Source organism: Microtus oregoni, unplaced genomic scaffold, assembly GCF_018167655.1.
Source record: "Microtus oregoni isolate MIOR12 unplaced genomic scaffold, Mior012 000005F_ref0000423, whole genome shotgun sequence".
Classification (NCBI taxonomy): domain Eukaryota; kingdom Metazoa; phylum Chordata; class Mammalia; order Rodentia; family Cricetidae; genus Microtus; species Microtus oregoni.
Genome location: NW_024543064.1, coordinates 18,203,457 through 18,221,023, shown reverse-complemented (window position 1 = coordinate 18,221,023; position 17,567 = coordinate 18,203,457). Strand labels below are relative to the sequence as shown.

At 43.4% G+C, this 17,567-nt stretch overlaps 1 protein-coding gene across 1 annotated transcript; it reads left to right on the top strand.

The window, feature by feature from the left end:
• The first annotated feature begins 13,010 nt into the window (after positions 1-13,010).
• On the top strand, positions 13,011-17,149 carry Rsrp1 (arginine and serine rich protein 1). The gene is made up of 5 exons (XM_041653047.1): positions 13,011-13,189; positions 13,317-13,917; positions 14,916-15,058; positions 16,545-16,628; positions 16,753-17,149. Exons 2-5 carry the CDS (start codon positions 13,377-13,379, stop codon positions 16,867-16,869), a joined length of 885 nt encoding a protein of 294 aa, XP_041508981.1. The 5' UTR covers positions 13,011-13,189; positions 13,317-13,376; the 3' UTR covers positions 16,870-17,149.
• Positions 17,150-17,567: the final 418 nt, after the last annotated feature.

Genomic DNA, 17,567 nt, shown 5'->3' with positions numbered 1-17,567 from the left:
CATTAAAACTATATATATTTTTACAATCTGTCTGCATTCGTTTATGCCGCTACATTTTGGTGTCCAACGTCGGGCTATTTTGCCCCCGACTCAAGCGGGTAGCCCGCTAACTAACACAGCACCCTCCCGGGTGCTGTTTTTTAGTTCGTGACTCCGGCCCCAGTGCCGAGTCCAAGACATACTCGGACACACAGGCCCATTCTGCCTGCCTTGGCTAAGTTTTGCAGCGGAACCCCACTGCCTGAATTAGCAGAAGCTCAAGTACCTGCGGTTTTGCAACAAAAGCTGCCACAGCGTCAGATTTGGTCTGATATAAAGTGACTTGGCCAGGCAGTGGTGGCGCACGCTTTTGATACCAGCACTTGGGAGGCAAGGGCAGGCGGATCTCTGTGAGTTTGAGGCCTGCCAGGCCGTGGTAGTGCACGCCTTTAATCCCAGCACTTGGGAGGCAGAGACAGGCGGATCTCTGTGAGTTCGAGGCCAGCCTGGTCTACAAGAGCTAGTTCTAGTACAGGCTCCAAAAACACAGAGACCACCACTGGCAGGAACCGATCATTGCAGGTAAAAAATTTTTTTTTTATAAATAAAATGTCTGAACACATTACTGTTCAAGAATTTAACAGTTTTTTTAATTGTACCATGTGGGAGATTTTACAAGAGGTGTCTATCACCCCACATCTATGGATCCTTCTGGGATTCGTAGTTTTCATTGGCACCAAATGGTTTGATAATAGAAATATGATAAAGTCTTTACGAGACGAATCCAGGATTCTTAAGGCAGAGATTGAGCGCTTAAAAACAATTGAGAATGATAACAATCTTCTCAAGAATCAGTTTGAAGTTCTCCAGGCTGATAACAATCTTCTCAAGAATCAGTTTGAAGTTCTCCAGGCTGATGTTAAGGAGAAATTCATTACTATGGAAGAGGGAACAGCTGATCTGGATTGTAAGGTTCAGTCCCTTTCTGTAGGAACTGAAACATTAGTGGCTGATATTAAGGAGAAATTAATTACTATTTAAGAGGGAACAGCTGATCTGGACCATAAGATTCAGTCCCTTTCTGTAGGAAATGAAACATTAACTGAGAGAATCAAAACTGCTGAATGTGACAATCAGATTTTGTCTAAAGCTTATGACAGATTGACAGAAAGATTGTCAATACAAGAAGGCACGGTTTATGCCATAAAAATTATGTCCAAAGATGAGATGTTATCTCTAACAGACAAACTTCATACTTTAGAATCCTCAATGAAGGCTTTGGAACATAATTCTGGACAGGAAATTCAGACATTGCAGAAGGCAATGGTGAATAGAATTGAAAAGATTGAGGAATTTCTAAATTCTGATGAAGAAGAGCAAAGGGTAGAAAGGCAAATTTTAACTACATCTGTGGGTAAGCCTCTCCGGGACAATTTCCACAAAGCTCTACCTACAGCTCTACCTGCCTTTCCAGTAATAACAACAGAGAAGGTGATTGGTTCCAAAAACCCTAGGGTCATCAAGGAGGACACATGGGAGCCTGTCCGTATGAATGACCTCAAGGAAATTAAACAGGCTGTTATGACTTTTAGGATGCAAGCCTCTTTTGTTAAAGAGATGCTAAGATCTTGGGCCACAGCAAGCAGAGCAACACCCTCGGACTGGCTCCAGCTGAGCTCTGCAGTACTTGAGAGTGGACCGCAATTGAAATGGCAATGCTTATTCAGGCAAGAGGCTAGACTCTTAGAACAGCAGGAAAAAGCAAAGGGAAATGACATTTCCGTAGATAAAATTCTAGGTGAAGGGCTCTTTTCCGACCCTCAGGAACAAGCTAATTTGGATGGAAACACACTCTCCGTGTGTACTACAGCAGCCTTAAGGGCTTGGGACAGGGTACAAGACCCAGGACAGAGAATGGAATCATTTGTCAGAGTTAAACAGGGTCAGAGAGAACCCTTTAGTGACTTTTTACAAAGATTAACTAAGGCTGTACAAATAGGGATATCTGACCCAGAAGCAAGACGTATAATGATTGAGTCTTTGGCTTATGAAAATGCAAATGTGGAATGCAAAAGGATTTTGGGGCCTTTAAAGCTCAGATCAGTGCCTTTGGAAGAATGGGTCTTGCATACACTCAATGTTGATACATTTGATTATGGCACTGAAGCATGGGTAGAAGAAGCAATTTCCAATGGTAAAAGGAGACACCAGAATACCAAATGTTTTAATTGTGGCAAAATGGGTCATATGAAAAGGAATTGTAGACAACTGATTTTCAGAAATAAAAATAATAATAATAATGCATCTTTCAGAAATAATAATAATAATGCATCTTCTAGAAATAACAGAAATAGGAGGACTCAGCCTTCAGGTTTATGTAGAAGATGTGGAAAAGGCAGACATTGGACGAATGAATGCAGGTCTACAAGAGATAGACAAGGCAACCTGATACAATCAGGAAACGTGGGGGGGGGGCCTCACAGGCCCCCATGGCAAACATGGTTCAGTCATATCCAGTTTCTGCAGAGAACATGCCTCATCAGGACAATTAGGAAGCCCCATGCCTACTGTTACAAGCAATAATGATCAGAAAGATAAGTTACGTGTGTTTTGGCAAACTTCTATAAATGATCAAAGACCTAAACTGAGAGTGTGTGTAAATGACATTTTTATTACTGGCCTGCTGGACACAGGTGCTGATGTAAGTATCATTACCCCAGAATCTTGGCATCCGTATTGGCATCTTCAGAATGTAAATGTTCAGCTCCTGGGAATTGGAACCCTATCTCGAGTAAGGCAGAGCACGAGATGGGTTGAGTGTATAGGGCCAGAGGGACAAATAGGAAAATTAAAGCCATATGTAGCCAATATCGCAATGAATTTATGGGGTCGTGACCTATTACAACAATGGAATACCGAAATTAACATTCCTGCTAAATCTAGAGCCTATATTTCTGAGAATAATATTAAAAGATATTACAAACGGAGAAAACCGGCCATTCGGGCTGTACAAGAACTAGCAATTGATGTCCCTTCAGAGATACCAACAGCCTTGCCTCTAAAATGGTTGACTGAGAAACCAATATGGACAAAGCAATGGCCTTTAGCTGAGGAAAAGTTACAGGCTTTAGAACAGCTGGTACAAGAACAATTAGATGCTGGACATATAGAAGAATCTACCAGCCCTTGGAATTCTCCTGTATTTGTGGTTAAGAAAAAATCAGGTAAATGGAGAATGGTGACAGATCTCAGGGCCATCAACAAGGTTATTCAACCTATGGGCCCTCTGCAATCTGGAATTCCTTTGCCCTCTTTATTACCAAAAGGATGGCCTCTCATAGTTATTGATTTAAAGGATTGTTTTTTCACTATACCTTTGCAAAAAGAAGATAGAGAAAAATTTGCCTTCACAGTGCCTACTTATAACAATTCTCAACCTTCGAGGAGGTACCACTGGACCATTCTCCCCCAGGGTATGTTAAATAGCCCCTCCCTGTGCCAATATTTTGTGAACCAACCATTGCAAATAATACGCAAGAAATTTCCCAAATCCATAGTATACCATTACATGGACGACATCTTGTTATCCGATTCAAACATGGATACCTTGAACAGACTGTTTGAAGAAATAAAGATACTTTTACCTAAATGGGGATTGCATATCGCTCCTGAAAAGATTTAGAAGGGAGATTCTGTTAATTATTTAGGTTATAAAATAGGTTTGCAAAAAATTAAGACACAAAAAGCACAAATTAGGAGAGATCGCCTACGGACTCTTAATGACTTTCAAAGACTGTTAGGAGACATTTCCAGTCTATGACCAGCTATTGGAATAACACCTGATCTAATAATTCATTTGAACAAAACCTTGGATGGTGATAAAGATTTAAACAGTGAAGCAGAAAAGGAACTGACAATGATTGAGGAAAAATTACAACAGGCACATGTGGACAGGGTGAATCCAGAGCTCAATTGTATTCTCGTCATACTACCATCAAAAATTTCTCCTACAGGAATTTTAATGCAGAGAGATGATATTATTCTGGAATGGATCTTTTTACCACACAAACCAAGTAAGAAACTGAAAACTTATGTGGAAAAAGTCTCTGAGTTAATTATAAAAGGCAAGCTGAGACTTCGTCAACTAGCAGGCAAGACCCAGCAGAAATTATAGTGCCTTTCACTGCTGATGAACTAAAGAAATTATGGGAAGATAATGAACCATGGCAAAGAGCTTGTGCTAATTTTTTGGGAGACATTAATAACAACTATCCAAAAAGCAAGAGGCTTAACTTCATAAAGAGAACTTCTTGGATTCTTCCTCGAATCGTCCGTGATGCTCCAATAACTGGAGCCCGTACATTCTATACTGATGCCAATAAATCAGGGAAGGCAGGTTACAAATCAGAAGACTTGGATAAGGTGGAACAAAGTCCGTATAATTCTGTCCAGAAGGCGGAATTATATGCCATTCTTATGGTGCTAAGGGATTTTAAAGAACCTATTAATATAGTTACAGATTCACAATACGCAGAAAGAGTTATTTTACATATTGAAACTGCTGAATTTATACCTGATGATCCTGAACTAACCTCATTGTTCCTCTAGGTTCAAGATTTGATCAGGAACAGGCTTTGCCCTATGTACATAACACACATCCGATCCCATACGGGTCTGCTAGGTCCTCTAGCACAAGGTAATGCAGAAATTGATCAATTATTGATTGGTAGTGTGCTACAAGCATCTGAATTTCATAAAAAACATCATGTTAATAGCAAAGGTTTGAAGAAAGAGTTTTCAATTACATGGCAACAAGCTAAGGAGATTGTAAAGAAATGCCCTACTTGCTCTTTCTATAACCAAATGCCACTGCCTGCAGGGGCTAATCCAAAGGGCACCCAAAGGAATGAAATCTGGCAGATGGATGTGTTTCACTTTGCAGAATTTGGCAAATTAAAATATGTTCATCACACCATTGACACTTATTCAGGCTTTCAGTGGGCAACTGCTTTAAGTTCAGAAAAAGCTGATTCAGTAATCACTCATTTATTAGAAGTCATGGCTATCATGGGTATACCTACACAAATAAAAACGGACAATGGTCCTGCTTATGTTTCTAGGAAAATGAAATGGTTTTTTGATTATTACAATATCAAGCATGTTACAGGTATACCATACAATCCTACAGGTCAAGCAGTCATAGAAAGATCAAATCAAACTATAAAAGATATGTCGAACAAACAGAAAGGGGTGGAAAACAACCCCAGAAATAGGCTACATAATGCTTTGTTAACCTTGAATTTTCTCAACGCTAATGAGAACGGAACAACGGCTGCAGAAAGACATTGGATAATGGAAAAGTCTACTGAACTAAATCAACCAGTTTATTTCAAGGATGTGCTGACCTCACAATGGAAGCCAGGATATGTGCTACATTGGGGAAGGGGTTTTGCTCTTATCTCCACAGGTGAGGAAAAATTGTGGATACCATCAAAATTAATAAAGGTTCGGTTTGAAGAAGAGAAGCCACTTGGAAAAGATAAATAACAATTCTTTCATAAGGATGGCGAACATACTGATGGTAAGAAATACAGATAGGTTGGAGGCAGGGTTCTTTTCTTATCTCCACAGGAAAATACTCATCTTCAAAGAAATTGAGGGACCCTGAATATTTAATTACTGATGGATGGACACATTTTGTAAGTATTCATTTTTATTTATATGTCTTATTAAACATTTCTTTATAAATATATAGAGCTGGTTTTGAAGTTGGACTCTGGCTCAGTCCCTCTCCAATTCCAAGCCTGTTAGTAAGAGAAAAACCCAGAGTTTCTGGAGTTTCTGCCTCATATCAAGAGCCATGATATGGGACAGAAAGAAATATGAGTTTAGAAAACATCTTTGCTTTTCTTCATATCTATCATACTTTTCATTGAATATATCTATCATGCCTTTCATTGAATATATATGTATGTCTATATATGTCTATATTATTAATGTTTAAGTTTTTTACAATGAACAATGAGTTTTTCCTGAAGTGACATTTGAAGTTTCCAGGAAGAAGATGGGGCCCCACAACAACAACTCTACTTGGTTGATATGACGTCATGATACTGATAGCGCTACTACAAGACCTGTTTTGGATACCAGCTGCACAAGACGATCCCAACTTGGTTAGCTGAAATGGTGCACATCTTGTACAACATTCTGGCCAGACCTCCACAAAATACTCAGAGACTATTGGCAATTTTAAAAGACATTGATCTTGAAATTTAACCATCATTTTACTTTCACAGGATCCCCCAGAAAGAACGTCGCCCCCATGACAGCTGGAAGTAATTCTAGAGGACGACGTCCCCTCTCCCAGTAAAGTTTACCCCTGGGTTTAGGGACATCATTTAGGGGTTGGGAGGTTGGGGGAGGAATTTTATAAGCTCAGGGATCATTTTGAAAAAAAAAAGAGGGAATGATGGGATAATAGATTTATAATTGTGAGTTACTGCTTTTAGACAAATATATTGGTATCAATTCTTGTATATTGAAACAAAGTTAAATTATATTGACTATTGTATGCATGCATGTTTCTATGTCTGTTTAAAACATTTTTATGTATTGACATATATTGTATTGATACATATATTGTATATATTTACCATATTGCAATGTACATTTCTACCTCTGATTAAGATACTTATATAATGTTTGTGTATTGATATATATTTGCCATATTGCAATGTATATTTGTACAGTGTTTATATTTGGAGGTCATTATCTTCATTTGTTACACAGTTGTTTATTGTCTTAGTCTTTAAGTTAGATAGATATTGAGAATTATATAGACAAATAGTCATCTAAGTTTGTCATTTATAATCAGACTAATCAGGTTCTTTAGATATATAGAGATTATACTCAGTATAGATAGATAATCTTCAACCTCTTCAAAGAGCTGTAGAAAATGGCCTTTAATCTAACTCAGAGTTTCGTGATAATGAGACACAATTGCTCCTGGCAACACCGCTCTATTTCCGAGAGAATGTTGAGCACCAAAGACACTCCACCTGGAGCCTTTCTATTTGGCAGAACTGGCCTTTGGGCAAAGAAATGCCCATACCTCAACCACTGACACAGATACAGAGTGTGCATCAATGGATAAAACAGGACTGTCATATCCTGCCAAGACAGGGTAAGATAGTTTTGAAAAGTTCCTTGCCTTTAATAATGGTATGTCAGTTATGTTAGGCCTTAGCCAAAATTGGTTGACTCAACATCGCAAACGAGACTTTGGGTGATTGCCCAGGTAGTCAGTTGTCTCTGTCAATTGTTGCACATTTTGGATATATCTCGTTTGTTAAGAAGTGTTTATTCCCTTCTCAGATCTTTGACGGAGTTGTAGATTATATAATTGTAGTTACTCTCTACATTATTTGGACTCCTTGAGATAGAATGTTTAGCAAAGCTTTTGTTCTCAATATTGTTTGTTATATTTATTATTTGTTGTTATTGTATGTAGTTGTATTTGGTTTAGTTCTGTCTTATTTAGACAAAAAGGGGAGATGTAGGGATAAGTCCCGCCCCTTAGGGGGCGTGTTCGCCTCGGGCTAATGTCTGCCTATAAATTTGGCGAGCGTGCTCCGAGCTGTCTCTTCTGCTTTCCTGGCCTCCGCAGGAACGGTGGTTCTGTAAGTCTATTTCTACATTAAAACTATATATATTTTTACAATCTGTCTGCATTCGTTTACGCCGCTACACGTGTGCATGGTGTGACACGAAACTCTGAAGGAAGCTGGGGTGTGCAGCGCCCAGAAAGAGAGCTGTACATAGGTCAAGCATCCTACAGGCCTGACTGGAGAGCTGGAGTGTGGCAGGGGCGTGGCCAAAGTCTTCTGGACTATCTTTAGCCCCCCAATGAGCCACTTACTGCCATCCCTGTGTTTGACTAGCATTCCTGTGACCAGCAGTTAAAATCCTCTTCCAAGTATTCAAAATGAGTTTCAGCTCCACCTGGTCACCCCTGCTCTTGAGGTGGCCTGTTAGAATTGTCAACCGTCTATGTAGTTGAGGTGGCCTATTAGAATTGTCAACCATCTATGTAGTTCTGCCACCCATTTCTCTGCCTGTTTGTCTGTCTGAACCCTGGCCTGTCCTTCACCTCCACAGCCTCTGTGGTTACCACACCCTGCACCTTGCCTGGGGCTCTCCACCCGGCCCTGAGCTCTGCTCTGCTTGGACCCTCAGTGCCAGCAGATCTCCTCTGGGGTTTATCTTATCGCCACAGAGATGTTCTCTCTGCCTCCCTATCAGCCTTCTGCTCATCTCTTATTTGAGGGCTTTCAAATGCCTTGGACTCAGGACCTCTTTAACCCTCCGTGGGCATTCTGAAGCCTAAATATACACACATAGATTTACTGTGTGCCGTGTCTCTGAGAGTTAATCTTAGTAGTGAAGATTGGCGTAAAGGAGCCTGTGTTCAGGCCTGGGGAGGTAGCCCAGTTGCTCCTTGGCTGATTGCTGCCAATGAAACTGACACAGCATGTGAACATTATTATTCCACAAGTTCTGACAGCCTGAAAAGGTGTAATGGGGGGGGGTTGGAGAGTTGGCTCAGAGGTTAAGAGCATTGGCTACTCTTCCAGAGGTCCTGAGTTCAAGTCCCAGCAACTACGTTCTGGCTCAAAACTATCTGTAATGAGATCTGGTACTCTCTTGTAGTGTGCAAGCAGAACACTATATATAATATTTTCTTAAAAAAAGAAAAGGTGGGGCTGGAGAGATGGCTCAGAGGTTAAGAGCATTGGCTGCTCTTCCAGAGGTCCTCAGTTCAATTCCCAGCAACCACATGGTAGCTCACAACCATTTGTAATGAGATTTGGTGCCCTCTACTGGTGTATAGGCACTTGTGCAGGCAAAACACTGTATACATTTTATATATATATAAATATATATATATATTTATATATATATTCATATATATATATATGAAAAGGTGTAATGTGTTCATCTGTGCTTCTGACATAGTGCACTTACATCACAATGGCAAGTGTATTGCTGTAACTTTGAGACCAGCCTCAACTACATCACTTTCAGAACAGTCCACACTTCAGCATGAGATCCTCCCCACCCCCTTTTCTCTCTTTCTAATTAAAAATGTGTGTCTGAGCTAGGTGTGGCAATGCTTTAGTACTAGCACTCAGGAGGCAGAGGAAGTTGGATTTATTTGCGTTTGAAGCCAGCGGGTCTACAAAGTAAGACAGCCAGGGCCACACAGAAAAACTCAGTCTTGAAAAACCAAATAAAAATGTGTGTCTGGTGTCCTCAGAGGTCAGAAGAGTCCTCAGATCCCCAGACACTGCAGTTACAGATTGCTCTGAGCCACCGCGTGGATGCTGGGGACTGAACCTGGGTCCCTTGGAGATGCAGCAGGTGTTGGGAACTGCAGAGCCGGCTTTGCAGCATCACCCCGCTACTGCAGGACTTGGTAAAGTAGGGGTAGTGCACTGCTCCTCTCGGGTGCCTCCCAGCTTTGTCCTGAGCACCTAGCAGCTCTAACACTTAAATTTATGTTAAAATCCCGTTAATAGGTGCTGCCTTCCGTTCAAATTGGCTCTTTCCTGTAGTAAAGTCAAGGATCCAGCTTCATCTGTGTGGAGGACTCTGAATAGATTTAATCAGTCTACTCCATCTCTGGATGCCCTGGGGATGACAAGAGTTACACTGGCAGCTTTAACTCTGGTCAACTATCCTGAGTACAAAGATACCAGCATTCTATATGTGGGGGATGGGAGGATCCTGTTTCCCACTACTTCAAGGTTCTCTTGACACCTAGAATTCTTACAGTAATTCTTTCATTTGAGACACACTGTAATGACACCCAGGCTGGCTTTGAGTTCACTGTGACAATGAACTTCGGATTTTCCTATTTCCACCTCCCAAGTGCTGGGATGACAGGTGTGTACCACCAGGTCTGCGCATTCTGGTCACCATTTTTTTTCATGTGCGCACTTGACAGTCTGAATACTCTGCAAAGTCTTCTACAGCCTCTTTCCTACTCACAAGCAGGAGCCTAGGACTGTAGTAGGAATTCTAATTGTTCTTAATAAAAACCTGATAGTAGGCGGAGAAAGCTGAGAGATCAGAGAAGCAGTGCAGCCAGCCACTAGAGTTCTTACCGGTGCTCAGAACAAATGGGTGATCCTATCCTCAGACTGCATCCTCTGATTGCAACTGTCTCCACCAAACCTCAGACTGCACTGAGCTTCTGTCTCCTCCTGCCTTATATTCCTCTCTCCATCCAGCCTTCCTAGTGTTGGGATTAAAGATGTGGGATCCCAAATGCTGAGATCACCTTTGTGTGAGCTCTGTTTCTCTTTAAAACAGATTCAATCTCGTGTAGCCCAGGGTGGCCTTGAATTAACAATGGTCCGCTCTGTCTGCCTGTCTCCCAGAGTCCTGGGATGGGATTAAAGGTGTGTGCCATTACTGCCTGGCCTCTAGTGGCTTGGCTCTGCACTCTGATCTTCAGGCAAGCCTCCTTTGTTAAAACACAAGATATCCCTACAGTTTGGGACTCAATCATAAGCAGTTTCCCTCTTTTCCCCATCACACTTCCCCATTTGTAAATTGTGAAATAGGTTTCTGTCTGCCCACACAGCTTCCTGAGAAGAGTCAGCAAAAGCCCCTGGTGGGCAGGTGTCTAAGGAGCACCCAGAGAATCCTCCTGCCTCTGCCTCAGCTGGGATTACAGGTGAGGGCCACCACCACAAGATGAGGAAGAAACATTTCCTAGAGATTGGGTACCGGGATTACAGGAATGCATCACTATTCCACAGCCTTTGTAAGGGTTTTAATTTATGGGTTATGGGTGTCTTGTGTTGTGGGGTCTCCACCAGAGAAGTCTGCTCAGACATGGGTTTAAGCCACTACAAAGTCTTTATTAGCCGCCTGGCGACTACACTGAGGGCTTGTGGTCCCATTGTAGCCCTGAGCCTTTCCCAGGGTGAGCTTTGAAACACAAAAGCCATGTCTTGGGTTGACACACTTCAGTTAGCAAGAACAGTTAGCCAGAAGCAGAACTCCAGAAGCAAAAAACCGCAAGAGTAGTACATTTAGAGACTTCCTCAGCATTCTGCTGGATCAGATCTTTGTTTTTGTTTCGGCAGGTGGTGTTCTCTACATGCTGAATTTTACAGCCGGAACGATGCTTCCATTTTGGAGTTAGTTGTGCTAAGGTCTGGGGCCTTGTTACATTTTGCCTGTATTCATGTCTGTATCGTGTGTGTTGCTGTGGGGCTCATCCCTGGAACTGAAATTACAGATTGACATGAGTCACCATGTCGATAAAACAGGTCTTCACTGCCGAGCAATTTCTCTAGTTCCTGTAGCTTGAGAATTTTTACTATTGTAATGGTATGTATGTGAGGGCTTTTGGAGGTCAGGGGAAAACTTTTGGGTGTCAGTTCTTTCTTTTCACCTTGGGTGCGATTAAGCTCAAGTTGTATTTTTTTTCTTTTTGGTTTTTCGAGACAGGGTTTCTCTGTAGCTTTGGAGCCTGTCCTGGAACTAGCTCTTGTAGACCAGGCTGGCCTCGAACTCAGAGATCTGCCTGCCTCAAGCCGCCAGCTTTTCACCAGCTTTACACTCTTACTGTTGAGCCATCTTGCTGGTCCCAGTAAGGTTTTTATTTCTTCAATTTCCCTGTACATCTGGGAAGTTGGAAGCAGACACGAACAAGAGAGGAGTCTTTGTTTCTTTCATTTCCCTCTAAAAGCCAGTTTTTGTAAAATCCTGCTTAATTTCCAAGAGTATTAATTCTCTATATTGAAGTTGTTATTTCATTCAATGTTCCTTTACCCACAATTTTCAAGGTCACTGCTATGCTTTATGACAGTGAATGTTTGGAATTGACCTGGAAATATTTAATGTCCCGTGTTAATCACACCTTTTTTTAGTACAGACCTATTAGGCTACAGCAACGGCTCATTAAGAGTGCTTTTGCTGTTTTACAGAGCCCACGGGCTGGGGTCCCAGCACCGGCATGCTTGGTGGTCCACAATTGCCTGGAACTCCGGCTCCAAGTGATCTGACTTCTCGTCTGACCTCTTTGATTTCCTGCACACAGCATGTAGCACAAGTACTCAGGCGCACACAAATTACACACACACACACACACACACACACTTATAAACTATTCTTACTTCTCAAAGGACAACTGTGGTTGTTTTGGAATTTCAATCTCGACTTCAATTACCTTTGCTAGCTCAAATACGGAAGTTAAAGCACCCTTTCTATATTAAAACTTCATTTTGGGAGCCAGGTGGTGGTGGCGCAGGCCCTTAATCCCAACACTCGGGAGGCAGAGGCAGGCGGATCACTGTGAGTTCGAGGCCAGCCTGGTCTACAGAGTTCAAGGACAGCGAGGTCTGTGACAGAGAAACCCTGTCTTGAAAAACCCAAACCAAACCAGAACATAAAAACCATTTGGGGCCTTGTCATGTCCTCTCCCAAGCTCCGTGCCGCGCCGCTATGGGCGGGTCGCCGGGTTCTTCCGTGTCCCAGATGGAGCTGTTGAGCTTCTAAATTGTCTGCGACCTCGCCTTTCCCCGTACATTGGGGGGTAGGGTGGAGCAGCCAAAAAAAAAAAAAAAAAAGGAAAACAAAGCTGGGCGTGGTGACAAAGGCGGGTAAATCTAGTACTGGGAAGGCAGGGACAGGAGGATTGCAATCCGAGGCCTGGCTGCGCTACATAGCTAGCTCCTGTCTCAGAAAAACAAAACTCAAAACCAAACAATTATGCACCCCACAAACAAACAAAAATCCCGAAAACCACAAATCCTCAAAAAAATACCCGGATGTTGAAGGCCCGGATGGAGTGGGAGGGGGGGTGGGGTGGGGTGGGGTATGGCCTCGATGAGCATGCGCGTCTCGAAGGCGTAGCCCGAAGCCACCAGCCGAGCGCGCCCGTCGAGTGGCGATTGGAAGAGAGGAGAGCCCGCCCCACCGCGTTGATGTTTATGCGCATGCTCCCCGCTGGCTTCTAGTATTTTCGAAGCTGACGTCGGCGCTGGGTTCATTTCGCGTCCGGAATTCGGAGGTGGAGGTTACCCGGTCTTTGGTCTGTAAAGACGGGAACCCTGCTGCCTTCGGTCCCTGATCCGAGAGGAAGGTGCCCACTAGGCTTTTCTCTCGTCTTTTGCGAGCGCGTCCCCGTTTGGAGGTGAGTGGGGTGGCGCGGTCGCCGGTGTTCGGGGTGGGGGTGGGGGGGAGGAGGACGAGGACTCAGCCTCGCGCACGCGCACCGCGCGCTTCCGCCTCCGGGAGGGATTGACCCTTGCCCTTTGCAGTCGTTCCTAGACGCCGTTGCGTTTGCGGAAGGAGCCCAATTCCGAAGAAGGAAGTCTGCCATGTCCAAGTACGTGAACGACATGTGGCCCGGCTCCCCGCAGGAGAAAGCCTTGTCCTCCCCCTCGGACTCGGGCCGCTCCAGCCACCTGTCGTCGCGCTCCCGCAGCCGCTCTTCGTACCGCAGCTCCGGACCCGGCTCCCGCAGCTCCAGCCGCTCGTCGTCGCGCAGCCATAGCCAGCCGCGGCGGAGCAGGCGGTCGCGGTCCCGGTCCCGCAGGCGCCACCAGCGCAAGTACAGGCGCTACTCCCGATCGTACTCACGCAGCCGCTCCCGGTCCCGCGGCCGCCACTACTACCAAGACAGCGGTTACGGGCGCCCGCGGAGGTACTACCAATCTCCGTCGCCCTACCGGTCCCGGAGCAGGTCGCACTCCCGCGGGAGGTCCTATCACAGGAGGTCGTACTTCGCGATCACGCGCGGGCGGCGCTACTACGGCTTCGGCCGCACGGTGTACCCCGAGGATCGCCCCAGGTGGAGGGAAAGATCCCGAACCCGGTCACGCAGCAGGAGCAGAACCCCCTTCCGCCTGAGTGAGAAAGGTGGGTCTCAGTGTCACTTTGACGTTTGTGCCCTTGGGTCCTGAAGTCGGGACGCTCATTTAGCCACCTCCCCCAGCCCTCCTCCCTCCCTGTAGTTCTTTTCCAAAGAGGTGTGAGTCGGCCAGGGAGTCAGGTGGTTGAGCAGTTTAGCTGGGTTTCGTAAGATTATACCCGGAATCTCTTAACATGCTAGGCAGACTGCCCCGCTCCCGGGCGCTCTTCCCGCGTGTTTACTTTGGTGCCAGAAGGTTGAGATTTCTTGGAGGGAAAGAGGAGACTTTATAGCTGGTGAATAGTCAGTCAGAACATAGATTCACACACTTTGAACCTTAAGAGTAAAGTCCAAGCCCGGTGTAGTGGTACAGTAATTGCCTGAATTAAAGTTAACTTAATGGCCCTGCTGGCCCAGAGAGGAGTCTCACTTTCCTCCTAGGTGGCTGGTTTTTATGGTCTTTAAAATATTAACATGACTTAGTTTAAGTTGGGGAAAACTCAGAACGTTTTTCAGACGATAATCTGAAAAAAAAAATGGGTTTTGTCCACATTTTTTGTCAGCTGGCTTCTTAATTTAATACATGAGTGTTAATATGTCAGGATTAGTTTAGTAGTAGAGGTAATAGGGCGAAAGCTACCAAAGCCCCAGTTCACAGAAATGCTTGAAGAAGAGACAAAATGTGCTGTTTGTTAGAACAATTAGCTGTAGCCAGTTGGGAGGCAGAGGCAGGCAGACCTGTGAGTTTGAGGCCAGCCTGGTCTACAAAGTTCAGAACAGCTAGGACTGTTAAAGCAGAAACCCTATCTCAAAAAAGTTAAAGGGGGGGGACCCAACCTAGTTTTTGAGGTTATTTGGGAAGCTAGTTTTTTTTCCCCTCAAGATAAAATTGTGATTTTGTTTTCTGGAAATGTTTTCTTAGCAAAAGGAAAACATTGTTTCAGAAAAACGCTTAATTTGTTATTTAAGGAGCCTTTGAGGATAACGAATGTCTTAATGCCCTTAGATCGAATGGAGCTGCTGGAAATTGCAAAAGCCAATGCAGCCAAAGCTCTTGGGACAGCCAACTTTGACTTGCCAGCGAGTCTCCGGACAGTGGCCAAGGGAGCGAGCGGAGCAGCTGTGTCAAGCAGTGGTAGGAAGACAGAGGTAGGTGTCTTCTAAAGGCTGCTGCTGACAGATCCCGTTACCTTCCCTTGGCTAGTTTACTGTGGACAGCCCTCCTGGGCGGTCTTCTGTCATCATTTGCCCAGAACAAAACCAACCTTAATCCATCAAGTGCTAGAAAATCTCACAGGGATCTGAGAGATGAACTTGCTTTTGTTCTGACACTTGTGTTTTTCCATAATGGTAAAACCTCTGACTATGTCATTGGTACTACTTTCCTTTCCTTACTCTGTCTGTAGAGACTGGAGTGTTCTAGCTTTCATTTACTGCATCATTTTCCCAAAAGTCTGTGCTTAGTATACAGTACAGTTTATCTGCTTTATTTCTGTCTTATAGAAATCATGAATGTGGTCTCCAGACAATGAGGAAGAAAATCTGTTGGTAATTGATCATGGGTTAAAATGCCAAGAGTTATGTTCAGAGACTAAAGCTTAGCTTTTGTTGAAGGTAGTCCACGTGCATGTTAGAGAAAATGGGCTAGGGCTCTTGTGTAAGGCAGTTCAGCCGGGATGCTCTGTGTACTGGTGGGGCATCTCTGCTCTAGATGTCCCCTTCATAATGTATGCAATATATTGCAGATGTTTTGAGAGATTACAGAAGAAGAGGCCTGCTTCACTTGCAGATAAGTTTATTACGATTCTCCAGAATTACAAAGTGCACTGGCACATTGTTCTGTCCTCACAAGTTAATTCGTATGACATCTAAATCTTAGAATTGAAAATTTGGGGATGTACCTCAGTTGGTCTAGGGTGCACAGCACCTGGGGTTAGTTCCCAGCACGGTGTAAACTGGCTGCAGTGCCCCATACCTGTAGTCCCAGCACTTGGGAGATAGAATTGTTCAAGGTCATCCTTGGCTACATAGCGAATTAAGAGGCCAGCCAGAGGTCTCAAAAAATTGTTTTATAGGGGCTGGAGAGATGGCTCAGCGGTTAAGAGCATTGCCTGCTCTTCCAAAAGTCCTGAGTTCAATTCCCAGCAACCACATGGTGGCTCACAACCATCTGTAATGAGACCTGCAGGAAGAATACTGTATACATAATAAAAACAAATACATAAATATTAAAAAAAATGTTTTATAGAAATTTAAGGTAAATAGTACAATGAAGATGGTTTGTCTTATTGCTGCCTCCATGGGATCTGCCTGTTATTTGCAAGAGGTTCTCCTTGAGGTAATTGAGGCGCACGCTCTCTCTCTGCAGATGCCTCCATTCTTTTAACAAAGCATTTTCTATTGTGCTTACTCAAAATGAGTGGTATCCACCACAGGAATCGGTTCCTGGGGAACTGTGGCTCCTTCTAAGGCAATTTTGTTAAGTGGAAACAACTTTTTGTTGTCTAGCTTGTTAACGGTGGCAATAGGTGGAATTTGGTTTGTGTCTCTACAGCTGCATTTGTGTGCAATTGGGCTGCTTTTCATACGATGCTCAGAATCTAAGGCTATGTTTAAAAATTCTCTGCCCCTCTAGCATTCAGAAAAGCAAGCTGAAGATGGAACTAAAAATCTCAGTGAGAAATCTTCCGCACACAGAAACATAGCCTTTAGCTCTAATGTAAGTGTACCCAACCAAACAGTCGTGAAAATTGCATCTAGGGTGCTATTTTACTATGTAGGCGTTTTAAATTTTTTTTCTATTGATCTCTGTGAGAAGTTGACTTTAATTTATTGTCTTGCAGAATTCCATAGCAAAGCCACTCCAGAAAACAGCTAAAACTGCTGCTGAAGAGACTTCATCAGGATCACCAAAAATAGATAAGAAAAAAAGTCCTTATGGACTGTGGATACCTGTTTAAAGGACAACTAAGGGTTGGGGTTCCCTAAAACTGCACTTTACTGAGAGAGTTCACGTCCTCCAGCATTAGCCTGAAAATCCTGGCAGTAAATGTGATTAAAAGCCATTACAGAAAGACAGTTGAGGTTTCTCTTGAAGATGGACCAGAGAATTGCATACAGGTGGGAGTCTTATGTATATACTTGTAAGTATTGTATAGTATGACATATATACATGGGTGAATTTTGTAAGACAGTTGAAAACTGTATTTTGTATATTTGTTAATAAACTTTTTATTATTATTTGTCTTGATTTCATGAATATTATTAAATAGCTCTACTGATGTAGAAACCTTCCTAATCCAAATCCTAATCTGAACAGACGATACAAGGTTATTGTTCCATATTCCATGTGATGACTTTGTGTGCTGGGTAGGGGAGGCTGGTCTTTATTTAGTTCAGATGTGTATCCCTGAGTATCAAGAGCTCTCTTAGTAGATCAGATGGCCCGAATCAAACTTAACCCGCTTGTTTCTGCCTCTTGAGTGCTAGGTGTTCCTAAGTGTAGTCTGAAGGTAGTAGGAATCATAAGTCCGAGGGTTAAATGCCAAAACTTCCTGTGCCTGAGAGATGTTCAGTGGTTAAGTACGATAGCTGTATGTGGTACAGTGACTTAATGCATGCAGACCACTCATACACATAACTTTTTCTTTTCTTTTTC

Coding starts and splice junctions, on each gene's coding strand:
- Rsrp1 (XM_041653047.1), top strand. CDS start 13,377: ATGTCCAAGTACGTGAACGACATGTGGCCCGGCTCCCCGCAGGAGAAA. Junction 15,059..16,544: donor GCAGTGGTAGGAAGACAGAG/GTAGGTGTCTTC, acceptor CTGCCCCTCTAG/CATTCAGAAAAGCAAGCTGA. Junction 16,629..16,752: donor ACATAGCCTTTAGCTCTAAT/GTAAGTGTACCC, acceptor ATTGTCTTGCAG/AATTCCATAGCAAAGCCACT.